The sequence below is a fragment of the Mustela lutreola genome, chromosome 7, assembly GCF_030435805.1.
Source record: "Mustela lutreola isolate mMusLut2 chromosome 7, mMusLut2.pri, whole genome shotgun sequence".
NCBI lineage: Eukaryota > Metazoa > Chordata > Mammalia > Carnivora > Mustelidae > Mustela > Mustela lutreola.
The window spans coordinates 80,739,702-80,758,810 of record NC_081296.1 but is presented as its reverse complement, the minus strand read 5'-3'; the positions used below and the strand labels follow the sequence as shown (position 1 = coordinate 80,758,810).

Below are 19,109 nucleotides of genomic sequence, written 5' to 3'. Positions count from 1 at the left end.
GAATGGGTCTCCCCCCTCCCTCCTTCTCCAGCGGCATCTCCCCCTCCTTAGCTCTCACCCCTGCACCTCTTTCTTTGTATTCCTCTCGCCCTTTCCTGGCCTCGCCTGCATCTCTCCTCCCCCGCCTGGCTTCGGCCTCCCCCAGCCTCCCCATCTTCAGCTCAGTCTCCTCCCTCTCGCTCTGTTCCCCTCCCCTCTCCCGCCCCCCCACCCTCGGTCTCACCCCACTCCCTGCCGGCATACCAGGATTTCTTTCCACCCTGGGGGTCTCTGTGCTTCTCATTCTCCCCTTTACCTGCCTCCTCCCTCACCTCAGATTTAGCCGGCACCCATCTTTTCCAGCCTGGGAACCCTCCCCCCCAACGGCTAACATCGCCACTGTATCTTCTTCCTCTCCTCCTCTCCCCACCCTCTCCTCTTCTCTCTTCTCCCTGCCCCTTTAAATCTTCCTGGCCCAGCCTCCCCCGTGATGCTGGGATGGAGCAAACATTGATTTGTGCTGGGATGGAATCGGAATTTTGATTTTTTTTTTCCTCTCCCAACCATAAGAAGGAAAAAAATAATAAAACACCCCCTTTTCATAGCCCCCTCTCCTTTCCCATCCAGTTCCCAGCTCCTCATCCCTATCTCCATCCAAGGCAGATTTTTTTTCCCCTCCACTATTCTCATTCCCCCCCCCACACCCCTGCCACTACCTCGCCCCCCACCCCCACCGCCTGCTCCTCCAGCTGGGGAGAGAGGGGACTCGCGGCTCTCCCACCTTCGCTCCCTGGGTAGGAGCAGTCTCTCCGGAAGGGGAGGGGGCTTTGGCTTGTCGGGACGAGGTGGGAGTGGAGGTACCCGGCCATGGATGCTGTGCCTGGGAGGCAGCCTGAGCCCCAGCCCACATGGTGAGTAACCTGCCCCCTCCCTTCCGCCTGTCTGCCCATCCCCACCCTCGCCTTTTTCCTGCAGAGCCTCCTCCATCCCTATCCTTTCCCCCACCAAACCCACTGCCCACCTTGCTCCGATCCCCCCCTTACATTTTCAACCCCCACCCCCTTGCCCGGGAAGCCAAAGAACAGGGCAGACAGGTTCTGACAGCAGCCAGAGGAACGGTGGCCTACGACTCTGCCCAGCCCCCTCTCGGGACCACCCCCACCCCGTGCTCTCCCACCCCGCGCCAGCAACTGCCATCCACACTCGACACTTTGGGGTTCTATGCTGGAGAAGCGGGACTACCGCTTGGGGTTGGGGACCCAAGTCCTGGGAGGGGCCCTCTACAAAGACGGAGGGGTGGGGGAGCCCCCGTGCCTACAAAGCTTAGGAGCTGCTGGAAGACGCTGCTGAAGGGTGGGGGGTTGGGGGGCGGTGCTGATGCCCCAGAGCCACTGGGCCAGGGAGCGGCGGGCAAAGAGGAGGGGCATCGCTCGCCACTTCCCCCCTCTTTCTCCGCAGCCACTCAGGATGAGGGTCCGGCCCTGCCAGCCCGCGCTGGGGCCCCCCCGCCCGGCCCCGGTCTAACTGCCCCCGCCCCCAGGCCTCGCCCGGCTTGCAGGCCCCCAGCCGGCTCTCCAGCCCCAGGATGCGCTGAGCCGCCGGGGGGCTGAGGCCGCGCCAACTACATGCATGTCCCCCGGGGGCAAGTTCGACTTTGACGACGGGGGCTGCTACGTGGGGGGCTGGGAGGCGGGGCGGGCACATGGCTACGGCGTGTGCACGGGGCCCGGCGCCCAGGGCGAGTACAGCGGCTGCTGGGCGCACGGCTTCGAGTCACTGGGCGTCTTCACGGGGCCCGGCGGACACAGCTACCAGGGCCACTGGCAGCAGGGCAAGCGCGAAGGGCTGGGCGTGGAGCGCAAGAGCCGCTGGACGTACCGCGGCGAGTGGCTGGGCGGGCTGAAGGGGCGCAGCGGCGTGTGGGAGAGCGTGTCGGGCCTGCGCTACGCCGGGCTCTGGAAGGACGGCTTCCAGGACGGCTACGGCACCGAGACCTACTCCGACGGAGGTGCGGGGCCCGGCCCACTACTGTCTGTCTGCCTGCTCGTCCGCGTGCGCCTCCCCGTCCGCCTGTCCCGCGTCCGCCTTCCCCACCATCTGCCCCCTGCCCCGCTGTTCGTACGCCTTCCCCCACCCATATGCGCCCCCTGCGCCAATCTTGCCGCCCTCTTCTCCCATCGCACACGCCTTCCTCCGCGGTCTAGCCCCTGCCCGCTTCTCCCTCTCCCCGGTCTGCGGTCGGCCTGCCCTCATCCCCTCCCTGTCTGCCTGTGCCCTTACAACCTCCATCTACCTGACGCTCACCACCACCCCCCATCTACTTGTCCGTTCCACTCCTCTCTGTCTGCCCCACACCACCCCTCACCCCCACCCGCCTGTCCCTAACACCTTTGCTCTGCTGTCCCCTCACATTTCCTCAGTCAGCTTGCCCCTCATCGCCCTGATTGTCACATGACTATCTTAAACACCCCGTCAGCCTGTCCCTCACACCCTCTGGACTATCTGTCCTTTACACACCCCAGCCTGCCTGTCCCTCCCCCTTTCCCTTGTCTACCTGCACGCCCCAAACCCACAGATCCCCGGCTATCTGTCGGCCTTCACTCCGCCCTTCAACACCTTCTGACCCAACCTGGCCCGTCTCCCGGCTCCTAGTGCTCTTCCTCAACCTCCACGCTAACTGCCCCACCTCTCCCTCCCGACACGTAGGCCTCCAGGGGTGCTTGGGGCCGAGGGTGCAGGAAGCAGCGGGTCCTGACCCTTTCTCCCCGTCCTACCCCGCCCGCAGGCACCTACCAGGGCCAGTGGCAGGCCGGGAAGCGCCACGGCTACGGGGTGCGCCAGAGTGTGCCCTACCATCAGGCGGCGCTGCTGCGCTCTCCCCGCCGCACCTCCCTGGACTCTGGCCACAGCGACCCCCCGACACCGCCCCCGCCCCTGCCCCTGCCGGGCGACGAGGGAGGCAGCCCGGCCTCGGGCTCCCGGGGAGGCTTCGTGCTGGCCGGGCCGGGGGACGCTGACGGCGCGTCCTCCCGAAAGCGCACCCCCGCGGCCGGCGGGTTCTTCCGCCGCTCGCTGCTGCTCAGCGGGCTCCGGGCGGGCGGGCGCCGCAGCTCCTTGGGCAGCAAGCGGGGCTCCCTGCGCAGCGAGGTGAGCAGCGAGGTGGGCAGCACAGGACCCCCGGGCTCCGAGGCCAGCGGGCCCCCGGCCCCAGTCCCGCCCGCCCTCATCGAGGGCTCTGCCACCGAAGTGTATGCGGGCGAATGGCGCGCCGACCGGCGCAGCGGCTTCGGCGTGAGCCAGCGCTCCAATGGGCTGCGCTATGAGGGCGAGTGGCTGGGCAACCGGCGGCACGGCTACGGACGCACCACCCGCCCGGACGGCTCCCGCGAGGAGGGCAAGTACAAGCGCAACCGGCTGGTGCACGGGGGGCGTGTGCGCAGCCTCCTGCCTCTGGCCCTTCGCCGGGGCAAAGTCAAGGAGAAGGTGGACAGGGCTGTCGAAGGCGCCCGTCGAGCCGTGAGTGCTGCCCGCCAGCGCCAGGAGATCGCCGCTGCCAGGTGGGCATCCGCTGCAGAGGCCAAAGCTGGGCTAAGTGGAGAAGGTACCCTGGGGACAGCTGGGGGGAGGGGCCGCAGGTAGTGCCTACAGGAGGACCACGACCAAAAGCCTGGGGCCTGGTAGAGGAGAGCAGACCCGAGGCCGAGCAGTTGTAGCCCTGGGTATTTGGAGTGTTTATATCTGAGGCTACAGGTGGATGTGGGTGTAACTGTGGGTGTCTGGGTATTTGAGGGAAGCCGTGTTAGACTATAAGTGTGTCTTAGTGTCTTTTGTGGGGATGTGTGTCATTGTTGTGTGTGGGAGTAGCAAGGAGCGATGGCTTGTACAGGCTCAGAAACCTGTCCCCAGTATTCCTCTTGCAGCTGGGAGCAGCAACCCTGGGCAGAGAGACAGGGAATGTGCATTCCTAGCCACCTCCCTGCCTGCCCATGGACTGATGTTATCTCAACCTCCGGCCTTGGGTAGATTTAATTTGTACAGCTGACCTATCCACCTGAGAGGAGAGCCTCTCAGCTTTGCCTCCTCTGCCTCCCTTTACCCAACTAACTGATAAAGGTTTGAGGGGAGGAGGCTCACCAGTAAATGAAATTTTCTCTCTGTAAATCAGATTAGATATCCATGCATTATCTTATTATCTAAAGCAGCACTGTGCAGTAGGAATATAATAGAAGCCGAATATGTAATTTTTAATCTAGTAGCCATGTGAAAAAATAAAAAGATAAATGATTTTAATTATTACATTTTTTTAAACTAAGCTCTAGGCCCAACATGGGGCTGGAACTCAAGCAATCCTGGGATCAAGAGTCCCACATTTCGCTGAGTGAGCCAGCCAGGTGCCCCATAAATAGTAATATCTTTATTTAAACCAAGTATATATCCAAAACTTGTATATCCAAAATTTGATCTTTTTAACCTATAATCAACATAAAATTACTAATGAGAGACTTTACATTCCCCTCTTTTTTCTAAGTCTTTGAAATCTAGTATACTTCATATTTATAGCGCATCATTTCAGATTAGACTAGCCACATTTTAAGTGCTGGATTAGATAGCTTAAATCTAAAAGCCAAAAACCCATCTGTAATGAGGTTCTCAGACCTCTGATTTATACAATTCATACGTGTGAATTTTTGTATGTTGTATTTTCTTTAAAAAGGAGGGTTCAGTAGAGAAGCATTTTGTTTAAATTTGGAACTGTTTCACAGGATCAGAGGCCAAGATACATCCAAATATGCTTCAGGGAGTTTGTATAAGGGCTGACCAAGGTGTCCGTGTAGGAATGTGTCATACCCAAAGTAGATGCCTGAGCCAGAGGTGTCTATCTGTAACTATATCTTGGTGTCTAGGTGGTTAGTGTCATACCCAAAGTAGATGCCTGAGCCAGAGGTGTCTATCTGTAGCTACATCTTGGTGTCTAGGTGGTTAGAGTCTGGGCGTTAAGCCAGGGAAGAGGGAGGGCAGGGCACCAGGGAGCACTTTAGTCTAGATGAGGAACAGGCAGGGGCAGGAAAAACTGATCTCAGTAGCTGAAAGATCAGTCAGTGGGAGGAGGCAGGTTGGTCTCCCCAGCAACAGGCCTGGCAAACCTGATTGGTTGCCAGCTGCCATGGAAACAGCAGAGCCTCAGCAGCAGGTGCCCCTGCCAGGTAGCCTGAACCTGGCCTGATGACTGGGTCTTCTGACTAGGACTTGCTCATCTACACCCTCCAAACCCCAAAACACAGCCGCTTGTCAGTGTTGCAGTTTTTGGCTGCCGACAGAACTCCATGTAACCCAAGATTTTGATCATCATCCTCCGCCCTAAACCCTGAGACCAGTTTAGTTTCAGGGCAAGGCTAGTCATATACAGTCTGGCAGCGCAAAGGGAGAAGAACAGGGTTATCTGAGGTTCCTGCAAACAGGCTCTAAAAGCCCTTCACCGAGCAGGTTTGAGGTGGCTGACCATATCTCCCAAGGTACATAAAGAGGGGGTAGGCTTAAGACTACAGTGAACACCACCACCCTTCTGGTACCTCCCCCGGTACCCAGACTGCCTTCCTAAGCCAGATAAAACAAGCCTGGGGCCAGGAGTGGGGTCTTGATCCATTTAAGCCCGAGTGTAACTGATTACCTTTACCTCTGCCTCTTTGTGCGTCACCTTCAGTCAGTATGACAGAACTCATTGAATGACCATGGGACGTCTACGATTAACAGCAGAGGGTGAAACAGAAGGGAAATTGAGGAAACAGCTGACATTAGAGGGAGAACTGGGAAACCACTGTGGGGAAAGGACGGAGAATGCTTCAAGGCTGCCTGTACCCAGGGAGCAGGGCACAATGGGAGGGACATGTGGAAGGGAAGGAAGCTAAGATTTTCCTTGGAAGAAATAACCACAATGGTGAGAAACTCACAGTGCCTTGGATAGGGAGTAGAAAGAGCAGAAAGGCGGGACTCAGGCTTACCCCAAATCCAGAGCTCAGAAAGGATGCGATGGTCCAGGGAGGCAGGGGCAGTGACCTAGGGGTGAGAACAGTGTGACAACAGAAGAGGCTAAAGGAAAACAGCCTGTTAATCTGTCATGTCAGGAGCAGGGAAGGGGGTTAGCAGTGATGATGGGGAAGGAGGCAAAGCTCCAGGCACAGGGAGCCAGTGGCCCAGAACAGGGGGGGCAAGGAGGGGGAAGCTGCTGGGAAGACCCAAGCAGGTGCAACTATAGAGAGGTGTGCTAAGAGCGTGAGGTCTCATCTGTCTCTGGGAAGGAGTAGAGGGCAGCCGGTGGCTGCGGCTGGAGGAAGGGAAGTGTTACTACAGGACATGATAGTGGCAGGTGTGAGAGGAGCAGGGAAGTGTGATGAGAGCAGGCACAGCCCAGATCTATGGGTGGAAAGCAGAGGCCTGCTGCCCTGCCAGGCCAGGGAGGGGAGCAGCAGCCAGTGTGTGAGCAAGACTAAGTACTCCAGAGGTGAGCTCCCATCCAGAGGACATGATGTGGTGGGGGCGTGGACCAGGGGGCTGGAGCATCAGAGCAGGTCTGCTAAGTTCCTGTCCCTGGACCCTGGCAGGGCGGCAGATGCCCTTCTAAAGGCAGTGGCAGCCAGCAGTGTCGCCGAGAAGGCTGTGGAGGCAGCTCGAATGGCCAAACTGATAGCCCAGGACCTGCAACCTATGTTAGAGGCCCCAGGTGAGGTGTGGGTGACCTGGGGAGCTGGAGGGGCTCAGGGGCAGGGAAAGGGGAGGAAGTCCCTGCAGAGGACTGGGGATGGAAAAATCCAAGGTATGAGGATCCAAGGGGATGAGGGTGGGGGGCCAGACCCAGTTGTTTGGGGTAGTGGCACTGGGAATTTATAAAATAGGGTAATGAAGACTCGAGATCTGGGGCCTGGGGTCTGGCTATGAGAGGCTGTAAGCCTGGGAGGTGCCCAGGCAGCGGACTAAAGCTCTAGCTTTTGCTGCCCAAGACCATTAGGCCCCTCTGATTCTTAGCTATCCCTGCCGCAGGCCGCAGACCCAGGCAGGACTCAGAAGGCTCCGACACAGAACCCTTGGATGAGGACAGCCCTGGGGTATACGAAAATGGACTGACACCCTCAGAGGGCTCCCCTGAACTGCCCAGCAGTCCTGCCTCCTCCCGCCAACCCTGGCGACCCCCTGCACGCCGGAGCCCACTGCCTCCTGGAGGGGACCGGGGTCCCTTCTCCAGCCCCAAAGCTTGGCCTGAGGAGTGGGGGGGCCCCGGTGAACAGTCAGAGGAACTAGCTGGCTATGAGGCCGAGGACGAGGCTGGGATGCAGGGGCCCGGGCCCAGAGACGGTTCCCCACTTCTTGGAGGCTGCAGCGACAGCTCCGGAAGTCTTCGAGAGGAGGAAGGGGAAGATGAAGAGCCCTTGCCCCAGCTGAGAGCCCCAGGGGGCTCGGAGCCTGAGCCCATGGCCATGCCAGTCCTGAGGGACCCAGCCTCGAGGGGTCCCGAGGCCGGGTGCCTGATGGAAGAGCTTGAGGAGCCTGCTGCAACCGAGAGGCCCGCCCAGCCGGTGAGCTGCCCTCCGTTCCCACTTTGTGGCCCCTTTTCTCCTCAATGCCTTGCCTCTTATCATTTCCAGACCTCTCTGATCCCTTCAGGGGCTCTAATTTGGACTCAGCTTCCTTTCTTCCTGCACACTCTTGGACCATATCCCACCAAAAAAAAAAAAAAAAAAATAGGGAACTTGTGAGCTGCAAGCAATCTTGGAGACCTTCATCTCCAGCTCCCTCATTTGACAGATGAGGGAACTGAGGCCCAGAGCACTTAAAGTAATTTGCCCAAGGTTACCAATAAGGAACGGGAGAGCCAAAACATCTTTCACTGTTCTCCTTCCATATAATTTCCAGCTCTTGGTTTCCTACTCCACCCCCACCCCCACCTCCACACTTTGTCTCTTTGGTGCCCAGAAATAAAAAAGGAAAAGCTTGTTCCCTCCCTACCCTGACTCTCCCTCCCTCTGCTGGGAAGAAGGGAAATGGGAAAGGAGGCAGAAAACTGGGAGGGGTGGAGTTTTCCCAGAACCCTGTACTCTGATTGGACTCCAGGCCTTCTCCTGTTTCCTAGCAACCACATCCTCACCCCTTCATCCCTCTCTGCTTTACTGCAGTACCGACTGCTGCTGCCAACGTCTGCTACTAAGGCCAGGCACCTTCTGCCTGGGCCACGTGACATGCTAGTGGGAGGGGAGTGGAGAGAGGGGGAGAAAGGGCTGTTCCTGACTTGAGGGAGCCAGAGGGAAGGAGGGGCCCTGCCTGGGAGAAGAGAGATGTTTTTACAATCCGAAAAAGGTTGGAGATGCCCCTGCTCTGACCTTTGAGGAGAGGTGCCTGGGACCCTTCAGCTTTGCCATCTCTGCCAGGGCAGGAAGGTGGGACCTGTCGCTGGATATGGTCCTCAGGGACTGAGACTGTCTTTCCCCCCGTCTCTCTAGGGAGCTGCCAACCCCCTGGTGGTGGGAGCCGTGGCCCTCCTGGACCTCAGCCTGGCGTTCCTGTTCTCCCAGCTCCTCACCTGAGGCTCCTGCCCAGCCTAGTTCTGGCTTCGGTTGCTGCCTCTTCACTTCTTTGACCTGCCTTTTTCTCTTTTCCTCCTGGTTGTTTTTATCTCCTATCTTTATTTCTCTTCTTCCTTCCCTTTCTTTTCTCTCCCCCTTTGGTTTGTCTTTGGCTTTTTCTTTCCAGCTTTCCTTTCCGATTCTCTCATTTATTCTGAATCTGTCTCTGTCTCCCTCACTCCCTCCCCCATCCCACCCCACCTCTCTCTCTAGATTGTTTACATATGAAGGGCTTTTCTTGCTCAGAGTCGCTCTCTTCTCTGAGACACACAAATCTAAGTCAGACCATTGCCCCGTGTCTTCCCCGCCTTTTCTTTAGACCTGAACTTCAATGAGGGTGGGGGTTTGGTGTCCCCAGGAGTCTCCTGGAAGCTGAGTGGAAAGGAAGAAGAAAATGGAGAAGGGATGACTGTATACTGGGCAAGGCACTGGCTGAGCTGCTGTGGCTCCCTGACCCAAGGGGCCTGGTGTCCCTGCGAGGCCTAGTGAAGGAGCTGGAGAAGGTATAGCCTCCATCTCTGACCTTGGAGGAGCCTATCTCACCTCCAAGCGCTGAGCTAGGTTCTTGCCTAACTTTATCCTTCCCTGAAGGAGATAAGGGAGACAAAAAGTAGAATGACTCCCTAAGATCTCCCTCTTCTTTTCCTCAACCGCCAGCCCCTCATCCAACCCCCACCCCCACCCCACCCCACCCTGGGTGGCATGCCTTGTCAAGAGCAATGTGTAAAGAAAAGAAATCGTCCAATGCAGTCACGTCTACCCACTGACCTCTCCCATCCCCTCTCTCCCCCTAAAAGTTTATTTGGTTGGTCTGGACTCACTTGTGGCCTTTGATCAGATTTCTACGGGGCCTGAAGAAGATATTTCTGCCTCAGAGGGTTAGAGGCACTTGAGCTAGGACCCCACTCCCCAACTCTGGCGGTTGTGGAGAGGGGGTGAGAGGGGCGTTTTGGGGGAACACAACCAGCCTAGATAACAGGAACTCAGAGAGTGGCAGAAGCTGTAACAAGTTTAGTAGTCTCTAAGTGGGTTATATCCCTTCCCCCCCCCGTCACATCCGAATCTTGTGAAATGGGAAAACAACAGAAAGAGGGATCAAAGGAAGCCAATCTCTCACACACTTTCCAGGCAGGGCAGAGGTGGGAGTCAAAAGCAGGGTGAGAGGTGGGTGGAGAGCCCTGTTTGAGGTTGTGGCTGATCCCTGTTAATAGCTTTCCCCTGGGGGCAGGAAGCCCTAGGAAGAGGGGGACCCCTCTGTAGGGTCCCCAGGGGATCTTTCCTCCCTCCCCTGCATGAGGCAGACAAGAGCTGCCTGCCAATCCCCTCCCTCAAGGAATGGCCTTGCCTGGGAATGCCCATCACACATACCCTCTTCTTTTTTTCTAGTCAAACTCTGTTTACTCCTTGGCCTGCCTCCCTCCCTCCCCTCTAAACCTTTACTTCTGATTTCTATTTCATGGAATTTGGGATTGAAGTTAAACTACAACAGTGCCGCCAACACCAAGTCTTGCAGGAAAAAAAAAAAAAATACAAAGAAATTTAACAAAAAAAATATATTAATAAAAAAGTTCAAAAAAGGGGGGGGAATTGTCATCTCCTTTGGGGTGCGATGGCTTCAAACCCAAGGTCTCCTGAGGCTCTTCGGGTGGTGAGAATGTACAAAGAGGCCTCTGGGAGAATCATCCCAAGTCTGCTATGCAGTCTTGCCGCCCGAAGAGCTCCTTGCCTCAACTCCAAAGCCTGAGGCCTGAGGTCAGAGGATTCTAGACGACTCAGCCGGGCAGCCCAGGAGGGGGGCGGGGTCCCGTGACGGGGGCGGGAAGAGGGAAGGACCAGGCGAAGGACCAACCCCCGTCGGGCCCCGTACCAGGAAGCGCTGGGGGTAGAGAAGCTGAGTTGAGACCAGCCAGGTGAGGCTGTTGGTGGGGCTGGTGTCCTGGTGTGAAGCGGAGGCCGCCTGAGTTGTGACCTTGGGGGGGAATCCCGCGGAAGAGGTAGCGCAGGGCCCCGGAAGGAAAGCAATGGACAAGCTAGGGATGGGAAACCAGGTGGAGCCGGAGGACGGTGGGGTGTTGGGGAATAGGCGGGGTTCTGGCGCATGCTCCGTCTGAACGGGCGCTAGGTGGGGCGGGGACGCATGCGTAGTGGGGCTCTCCTCCCGCGGTGAGGAGGGGGCGGAATTCGGTAAACCCACGTGGGGAAAGGTAGCTGCGGGTCCCGGTCCTTCAGGATCTTGGTACAGGGCGAATCTGGGCTGGAAGGCCAGGCACTCCCAGCCCGAGAGGTTCAAAATCCTCTTCATTAACGGGCTCTGCCCCTTCAGGATGGTGGTGCCTTCGTTGAAGCTTCAAGATCTAATCGAGGAAATTCGTGGGGCCAAGACCCAAGCCCAGGAGCGGGAGGTGATCCAGAAGGAGTGCGCCCACATCCGCGCCTCCTTCCGCGATGGGGACCCTCTGCACAGGCACCGCCAGCTGGCCAAACTGCTCTACGTCCACATGTTGGGCTACCCCGCCCACTTTGGACAGGTACCGGGCCGGGACGCCTCCATTCTGAGTTTGATGAGGAAGGCTGAGGGGCAGGGTTTTAGACACCCTCGCCTACCTGTGCCCTGATTTTTTTTTATTCTACAAAGTTTCTGGGCCCTTCCTTCTCCCAGCATGCACCGCTAAACTCCTTCCATTATAACCCCTGTAGGTCATAAGCCGGACTGAACCTTTCATTCTCTGGCCAGCCCCATTCAAGCCCCCTCCTTTTCTTTCCCATCCTCCTCGACTCCTGGTTCCTTGAAACTACCCACTAACTTTGAATTTCTTAAGCTTTTTCCTTGGTTGAAGGAGGATGATGGGAAATGGTGCTACAATAAATTAATCTGGGGGTAAAGAAGATAGAGAAGGGATGTTAGTGCCTCGAATTTCACCCCTGCCCCTTCCTGGTCTGCCCCCTTCCCTGTAGATGGAGTGCCTGAAACTGATCGCCTCCCCCAGATTCACAGACAAGAGGGTGGGCTACCTGGGGGCCATGCTTCTGCTGGATGAGAGGCAGGATGCCCACCTGCTCATTACCAACAGCATCAAGAAGTGAGAGGGTTCTGGGAAGCACTTGGAATCAGGGAGCTGGGAGAGTGGGGAACTGGGAAATCCCAGGGGGCTGCCTGATGCCGGTACTGGGAAGCATGGATTTCTCCGACCTTGACTGACCACCCTCCCGACTCTGCAGTGACCTGAGCCAGGGGATTCAGGCAGTACAAGGCCTGGCCCTGTGCACTCTGAGCACTGTGGGCTCTGCTGAGATGTGCCGGGACCTGGCCACTGAGGTGGAGAAACTGCTCCTGCAGCCAGGCCCCTATGTGCGCAAGAAGGTGAGATGGCAGGACTCTAGGCACAGGAAACTGTTCTATTTGCCTCATGTTAAAGGTGGGAGGTCCATCCTGGCACCCCCTGCCCCTTTCTGAGCCCCTTGATCTCTGCAGGCTGTTCTGACCGCCGTGCACATTATCCGGAAGGTCCCCGAGCTCTCCAACATCTTCCTCCCACCCTGTGCCCAACTGCTTCATGAACGTCACCACGGTAAGGCCATGGGGTTCCCCATCCCCTGCCTTACTTCTGGGTGTTGACAGAAGTGAAAAAATGGGACGGGAACACCAGCCCTCAGGGGCAGGGTAGCATGTGCACATGAACACACACACGCAGTAGACTCTCCTGTGCCCCTGGCCCACCATTCACTACCCCCCTCAACACCAGGCGTCCTGCTGGGCACCATCACGCTGATCACGGAGCTCTGTGAACGAAGCCCTGCAGCCCTCAAGCACTTTCGAAAGGTGGGCTGGTGGAAGGGGCGCCCCTGGGCCAGGAAAAGAGGGGCCATGGGGTTGGAATGGGGCTGAAGGTTGAGAGGATTAGGCAGAATACCCAGTAAGGCTTGCCCTCCCTCCAGGTGGTGCCCCAGCTGGTGCAGATCCTCTGGACTCTGGTGACGACGGGATACTCCACAGAGCACAGTATATCTGGAGTCAGCGACCCCTTTCTGCAGGTGGGCTGACCCTGTCCTGCTGTGTCCCTGGAGCAAAGGGCTTAGCAGTAAGCCTGTGGCTAGTGGCCATCTCCCGAACACTCTGGATTGCACAGGATTGCACAGGTCATCCCAAGACCAGTCTGGGAAGTGGGGGATGCCTAAAGATCAGAAATCCAGTTTGGTAACAACAACAACAACAAAATGCCCATCACCAAATCCCCTGGCTTCGTGTGCCTCTGATCTCCCAGGACCCAAGGGACCTGGGCAGGGGAAGGGGGAGGGGCAGGGAAGATCTAGGAAACCAGCCAGGCCCTTCACAATACTTTGTTCAGTGCTGGATTCTTCTCTTCAGCCTGACTCTTTACCCTTTGAACCCCTCCATCTTTCGATCTTTAACCCATCTCAGGTCCAGATACTTCGTCTGCTTCGGATCCTGGGCCGGAACCATGAAGAAAGCAGTGAGACCATGAATGACTTGCTGGCCCAGGTGGGGGTCTGGAGAGTGAGCATTGCTTAGGGGTGTGGCTCTGAGATCGTACTGGCCCCGGGCATCCTTCACGTGATCGTCCACCCCCATGGTAGCCATATAATCATGTTGCCATTTCTCTGCAGACTATGATTTCTGTGAGGATGGGGACACAGTCTGTCTCAGAGTAGTAGCCCCCAGCACATCGTGGGGGTTCGGGGAACTTTGTTAGATGATGAAGGGATGACATGGTGGGTACCTTCCAGAGACCTGAGGAGAGGACAGAGCCTCTTCTAGTTGCATTTTCTCTCACATCTACTCAGGTGGCCACTAACACAGATACCAGCCGAAATGCAGGCAACGCAGTCCTATTTGAGACAGTGCTGACCATCATGGACATCCGCTCTGTAGCCGGCCTCCGGGTATCACCCCATATGCCTCTCCCACTGCGGCCCCACCCACCAACCCCAGCCAGGCAGACAGGTCCTAGTCACTGGTTTCTCCTCCCCACCCACGATCCTGTGCCCTACCGCCCGCGCTCCTTCACGAGCACGTTGTTCCTTCCCTGACTGGCCTCAACCTTTGCCTCCCATAGGTCCTGGCTGTCAACATTCTTGGCCGCTTTCTGCTCAACAGTGACAAGAACATTAGGTAATCATCCCGGATGTCTGGCCGGCCTGTGCCACTGAGCCCCTGGCCCTCGGCCCTCCTCCTTCCATTGCCTCCTGATTTATGTGCCTCTTATTCCAAGACTCAGGGCAGGATGGGGCAGGGAGGGGGCTGAGGAGCATGGTGTGATGGGTCCTCTCCCACTCTGGCAGGTATGTGGCGCTGACATCGTTGCTGCGTGTGGTGCAGTCTGACCACAGTGCTGTGCAGCGGCACCGGCCCACTGTGGTGGAGTGTCTGCGGGAGCCTGATGCCTCCCTTAGCCGGTGAGTAGGACAGAGCAACAAGAGGGCAGGGCAGAAGGCCCAGCCCCTGGTAGCCAAGACCTGGACCGAGAGCCACTGGTTAGAGCCACTGAATTAGAGGGATTAAGGAGATAGGTGTCTGAGGAAGGGAGGGCCTGAGGCATAGCTCAGGGTGACTTGGCTACCCTGTATCAACAACCTCTTTTTCCTGTCAGGCGGGCCCTGGAATTGAGTCTGGCTCTGGTGAATAGCTCCAACGTGCGAGCCATGACGCAAGAGCTGCAGAGCTTTCTGGAATCCTGCCCCCCTGATCTGCGGGCCGACTGTGCCTCAGGCATCCTGCTGGCAGCAGAGAGGTGAGGTGACAGGTGCCCAGGAGGCAGAGATGATAGAATCTGGAGAGGGTCAATATGAGGGCTGAAGAGGCCTATGTCCCCTAGGTTTGCCCCAACCAAGCGGTGGCATATAGATACCATCCTGCGTGTGCTGACAATGGTGAGGCAGGGACTGATCTAAGAGAGCTGGGAGGGAGTGGGCAGGGTTCACTTCCCTGAACCCTGGGCCTCATTCACCCTCTCCAGGCAGGCACCCATGTACGGGATGATGCAGTGGCCAACCTGACCCAGCTGATTGGGGGTGCCCAGGAGCTACATGCCTACTCCGTGCGCCGCCTCTACAGTGCCCTGGCAGAAGACATATCCCAAGTACTGTTCCCACCACCAGACCCAGGGCTGCCCAAGCCTCCCAGCCCTTCCTGAGCTACCAGCTCCCTACAGCTGATGCCCAGCTGCTTTTCCCTGGAGGTCGTAGCCACCTACTCAGCAGAGACATCCAAGGACAGAGCCCTGTTTTTAGTTAGAACACCTGAACTTCTGTCCTGGCTCTGCAGCCACAGATGACTGATTTAAGTCTCCTTAACGCTCTGTGTACTCAACTCTCTACCCTGCCTACCTCTCAGAACTATGTTGAGGATCAAATGAGATGGAACTCGTTCTGTGTGTATCAGGTTTCCACTGCCTTGAATGCTGAGTGGATTAACAGAAGCCAGCGTCTATCTATCTCCCATGTCCATATTACTCAAGTAGTGTGGGCAGAAACCACATATCACTTCCTCAGAGCAAGGACCCTCTTGCTTGGCCCTTGCTGAGCTCCTTTTGGTGAGGCCATGTAGTTCTGATGCTTGGCCACCAGAGGGCAGAAGACCCCCCCCCCCCCCCCCCCAAGAGCCAGGACAGAGCTGGGTTGCTCCAGAGAGTGGACAAACTCTTACATAACTGTTTCCATGCGAGACATTTCCCTTCCCCACCTCTCCAAACCCCACAATCTCTGCACTGCATAAGGGCATGTCACCGTGGTGGGAGTGGGGAGCGGACCCAGAACCTGGCTTAGCATCGTTCTTCTTCCGCGCAGCAACCACTGGTGCAAGTGGCAGCCTGGTGCATTGGAGAATATGGGGACCTCCTGCTGGAGGGGAGCTGTGAGGAAACCGAGCCCCTTCAGGTGAGGCCAATATCAGGGGTACACTGAGGAGGGCCTCGGCAGGAGAGACAAGGTGCCCCACAGTTACGGCCTGTGTCCCTGCGAAGGTGGAGGAAGAGGAGGTGTTGGCACTGTTGGAGAAGGTGCTGCAGTCCCATATGTCCCTGCCAGCTACCAGAGGCTATGCACTGACAGCCCTCATGAAGCTCAGCACCCGGCTCCGTGGGGACAACAAGTAAGAAGGGGTCTTGGCCCCTCTTCTTGGTGCCTCCAGTAATAGATGTCCCTTTACCATGCCCAGCAGTTTCAGAGTTTCTCTCCAGGCACACACTCCAGGTCCCCCAGTCCATAGGTTCTTCCTTGTGAGCCAGGTATTGCGGGGGTCCCCCTGCTCTGTGGGGCCTTTCCCTTCCATGTCACATCCTGGAGTTGGGGGGCAGGGCCGCCCACCCACACACACCCTGTGGCCCAGCCGCATCCGCCAGGTGGTGTCTGTCTACGGGAGCTGCCTGGATGTGGAACTGCAGCAGCGGGCTGTCGAGTACAACGCACTCTTCCAGAAGTATGACCACATGAGGTGCGACTGTCACTGTGCCGCAGCATAGGACCCAACCCCTGCCCTCTCCCCACGCCACTTCTCCAGGTACCCCTTTCTGGGTACAAGGGTTTTGTTGTCCCCTGTGGTCTTCCTCCTCCATAGTCAGAGCCTCCCACCCATAGTTCCTTGAAGCCAAGGTGGCTCCCAGCCCTCCGTGCTCATTCGAAAACCAGCGGGGCAGTATGCCAGCTTAGGACATCAGAGAGGCGCTCTGACCCACCACATGCCCGGGGCTCAGCACGGTCTTACCTGTCCTCCCACATGCTGCTTATGAAAAGCCCAGGGTCTAGCCAGAGGGACACACCTATATTCCATCCTCTCAGGGCTGCCATCCTGGAAAAGATGCCTCTTGTGGAGCGAGGTGGTACCCAGGATGAGGAAGCAAAGGAAAGCAAAGAAGCCCAGCATTCGGAAGCAGCCCTTGTCCCCACAGAGCCGCAGGTGGGGGCCGGAAGCCCCTGGGGGAAGAGGACTTGGTCAGGCTTCCACACCTAGCCCTGCTCCTTCTTCCCTTTCCCGCAGGCTTCCAAGCTCTTGGATCTATTAGATCTCCTGGATGGCACTTCTGGGGCTGCCCAGCCCCCACCTCTTCTGGGACCCTCCTCAGAAGGCACTTCAGTACACCTCCTTGACCTGCCCTGTGCGTCTTCAGCCCCGGGTAAGCCTCAGTAAAGGGGAGACAGGAGACGTCTTAAGAAAAGTAGGGGTATGGGGCTCCTGGGTGGCTCAGTTGGTTAAGCCTCTGCCTTTGGCTCAGGTCGTGATCCCAGGGTCCTGGGATCAAGCCCCGCATCGGGCTCTCTGCTCAGTGGGGAGCCTGCTTCCTCCTCCTTCTCTGCCGGACTCTCTGCCTACTTGTGATCTCTGTCAAATAAATAAATAAAATCTTTAAAAAAAAAAAAGAAAGAAAGAAAGAAAGAAAGAAAGAAAGAAAGAAAGAAAAGGAGGGGTGGAGATGGGCTGCTTCTCCTTTTTTGCCAAGGACTGAAGTCCACATGTCCTCCTCCATGCTGTGAACCTCTCATCTCTTCCTCATCTTGATAGATAAAAGGCTTCATTAGCTCATGCCAGTTCCCTCCTGGATACCCCTAGCCCATGAGGCCCAGCTGCCTCCCAGTCCATCTCCTATACTTCCCACTCCCAGCTCCATGGCCCTCTTAGCTTCTCAGACCCTCTTACCTGAAGCCCTTGGTAAACTTGTGCTCCTTTCACATGGAATGATTTTTTTTTGTTTTTTTTTTTTGTTTTGTTTTTTTACTTTGAGAGAGAGACCTAGAGAGTACCAGTGGGTTGAGGGGCAGAGGGAGAAGCAGACTCCCTGCTGAGGGCTCAATGCAGGGCTCGATCCCGGGACCCTGGGATCATGACCTGAGCCAAAGGCAGATGCTTAACCAACTGAGACAGCCAGGTGCCCCTCCATGGAATGTTCTTGCCCAGCACGTCAGATAACTGGCTCATTCTCATTCTTCAGGCCTCAGCTAAAATGTCAGATGCCTTCCCCTGACACTCTTTTTATTTATTTATTTATTTATTTATTTGAGATGGAGAGAGCATGAACAGGAGAAGGGGCAGAGGGAGAGGGAGAAGCAGACTCCCTGCTGAGCAGGGAGCCCGGTATGGGGTTTGATTCCAGGACCCTGAGATCACAACCCGAGCCATAGGGTTAATTTAACTGACTGAGCCACCCAGGCGCCCTTATTTAAGTTATTCCTCCCAGTTACTCTGACATTATTTATTTTCTTCATAGCACCAAGTAGTCTGTGATTATCTTGGTTGTTTTCTTGTTTATTGTTTTTCCCTGCCCACTAGACTATAAGCTCAGAATAGGGACTTCATATTCTTGTCCACTTTGTACCTGGCTTCTCCAGCACTGCCTTGAACCCAGTGGGCACTCACTTAATTTCTATTGAATGAATGAATGAATGAGCTTGTTATCTTCCCCATACACTGAGCTGCTGCTTTTTCCACACTCCAGCTTCCATCCCAAATCTCAAAGTGTTTGAGCGTGAAGGACTGCAGCTGAATCTGTCTTTTGTTCGACCCCCTGGAACCCCTGCTTTGCTCTTAATCATGGTCACTGCTATCAACACCTCAGAGGCTGATGTCACCCACTTCGTCTGTCAGGCTGCTGTGCCCAAGGTTTGTAGAAGACCAGGATTTGAGGTGGCCTGGTCACTCCAGGAAAAAAGGCTAAGTAGGGGAGGTGGGTGGGAGGAAGAATGAGATGGGAAGGGAATGCAGAGACAAGCACTTGGGGAATTATGGGAAGAGGGTTTGAAACTGTTGGGTGTGGAGGGGTTGCCTGAGCCCAGCTATCTGCCTTACTATGCTCTGCCCAACCTCCTGTGTTCAGAGTTTCCAGCTGCAGCTCCAGGCCCCCAGTGGAGACACAGTTCCAGCTCAGGGTGGCCTTCCCATGACCCAGCTCCTCAGAATCCTCAACCCTAAGAAGGTGAGCTCAGGAGCACCCACCCCACCCCCTGTTGATAAGGCCCTGGGACTGAAATCACAGATGCTAACCCTGGTCTCCACTCTCATATTCCTAGGCCCCCTTGAGGCTGAAGCTGCGCCTCACCTACAACCACTTTGGCCAGTCTGTGCAGGAGATCTTTGAGGTGAACAACTTGCCCGTGGAGACATGGCAGTAACACCCTCCATGCAGTCTGAAATCCTCCTGTGTCCCCAACACCCCAGGGTCTCAGCCACTTGGAGCCTGTACCTGACATCGACCAGCAGGTGGCGCTGTGGTCCTGCATTTGCCTCCGCAAAAACGGGGCAGGGTAGAGGGTGCTGTCCCCTCACCTCCTACAAATAATGAAAGTCCAATAAAGCCTGAGGGGGAAAGCCATATTTGGGTACAGTTGAGATAGAACACATTTACAGATCATAGCAAGGGAAGAGTCTTCTTATCCAGGAAGTTCCCTTGAGCCTTAGAAACCTGTTTCAACAAAGAAGGGTTCTTTCTACCCTCAAATTTGGGGAGCAAATTTGCCCCTAAACTTCCACAGGAGGAACTCTACAATCTGGTCCAGAGTAGGGCACAGCAG

General features: G+C 56.6%; 2 protein-coding genes across 5 annotated transcripts; both read left to right on the top strand.

Annotated features, from left to right (window-relative positions):
- The first annotated feature begins 288 nt into the window (after window positions 1-288).
- On the top strand, window positions 289-8,844 carry JPH4 (junctophilin 4). The gene is made up of 6 exons (XM_059181688.1): window positions 289-890; window positions 1,438-1,987; window positions 2,765-3,536; window positions 6,579-6,697; window positions 7,015-7,547; window positions 8,469-8,844. The coding sequence occupies exons 2-6, from the start codon at window positions 1,609-1,611 to the stop codon at window positions 8,550-8,552; spliced, it is 1,887 nt and encodes a 628-aa protein (XP_059037671.1). The 5' UTR covers window positions 289-890; window positions 1,438-1,608; the 3' UTR covers window positions 8,553-8,844.
- A 155-nt stretch (window positions 8,845-8,999) lies between these two features.
- AP1G2 (adaptor related protein complex 1 subunit gamma 2) lies at window positions 9,000-18,910 on the top strand. 4 transcript variants are annotated; one of them, XM_059181684.1, is made up of 22 exons: window positions 10,194-10,501; window positions 10,915-11,119; window positions 11,547-11,671; window positions 11,811-11,952; window positions 12,064-12,160; window positions 12,335-12,411; window positions 12,528-12,623; window positions 13,012-13,092; window positions 13,395-13,493; window positions 13,667-13,722; window positions 13,893-14,006; window positions 14,201-14,341; window positions 14,426-14,480; window positions 14,567-14,689; window positions 15,396-15,485; window positions 15,572-15,699; window positions 15,937-16,041; window positions 16,386-16,503; window positions 16,585-16,720; window positions 18,038-18,201; window positions 18,416-18,514; window positions 18,609-18,910. In XM_059181684.1, the coding sequence occupies exons 2-22, from the start codon at window positions 10,916-10,918 to the stop codon at window positions 18,708-18,710; spliced, it is 2,352 nt and encodes a 783-aa protein (XP_059037667.1). In that variant the 5' UTR covers window positions 10,194-10,501; window position 10,915; the 3' UTR covers window positions 18,711-18,910. The 4 variants fall into 4 exon arrangements, with proteins under 4 accessions (XP_059037669.1, XP_059037668.1, XP_059037667.1 ...); XM_059181687.1 differs by lacking the exons at window positions 11,547-11,671; window positions 12,335-12,411 and having other exon boundaries at window positions 10,201-10,501; XM_059181685.1 differs by lacking the exons at window positions 14,426-14,480; window positions 14,567-14,689; window positions 15,572-15,699 and having other exon boundaries at window positions 10,190-10,501.
- Window positions 18,911-19,109: the final 199 nt, after the last annotated feature.

Coding starts and splice junctions, on each gene's coding strand:
- JPH4 (XM_059181688.1), top strand. CDS start 1,609: ATGTCCCCCGGGGGCAAGTTCGACTTTGACGACGGGGGCTGCTACGTG. Junction 1,988..2,764: donor CGAGACCTACTCCGACGGAG/GTGCGGGGCCCG, acceptor CCCCGCCCGCAG/GCACCTACCAGGGCCAGTGG. Junction 3,537..6,578: donor CAGGAGATCGCCGCTGCCAG/GTGGGCATCCGC, acceptor GGACCCTGGCAG/GGCGGCAGATGCCCTTCTAA.
- AP1G2 (XM_059181684.1), top strand. CDS start 10,916: ATGGTGGTGCCTTCGTTGAAGCTTCAAGATCTAATCGAGGAAATTCGT. Junction 11,953..12,063: donor GCCCCTATGTGCGCAAGAAG/GTGAGATGGCAG, acceptor TGATCTCTGCAG/GCTGTTCTGACCGCCGTGCA. Junction 14,481..14,566: donor TCCTGCGTGTGCTGACAATG/GTGAGGCAGGGA, acceptor CACCCTCTCCAG/GCAGGCACCCATGTACGGGA.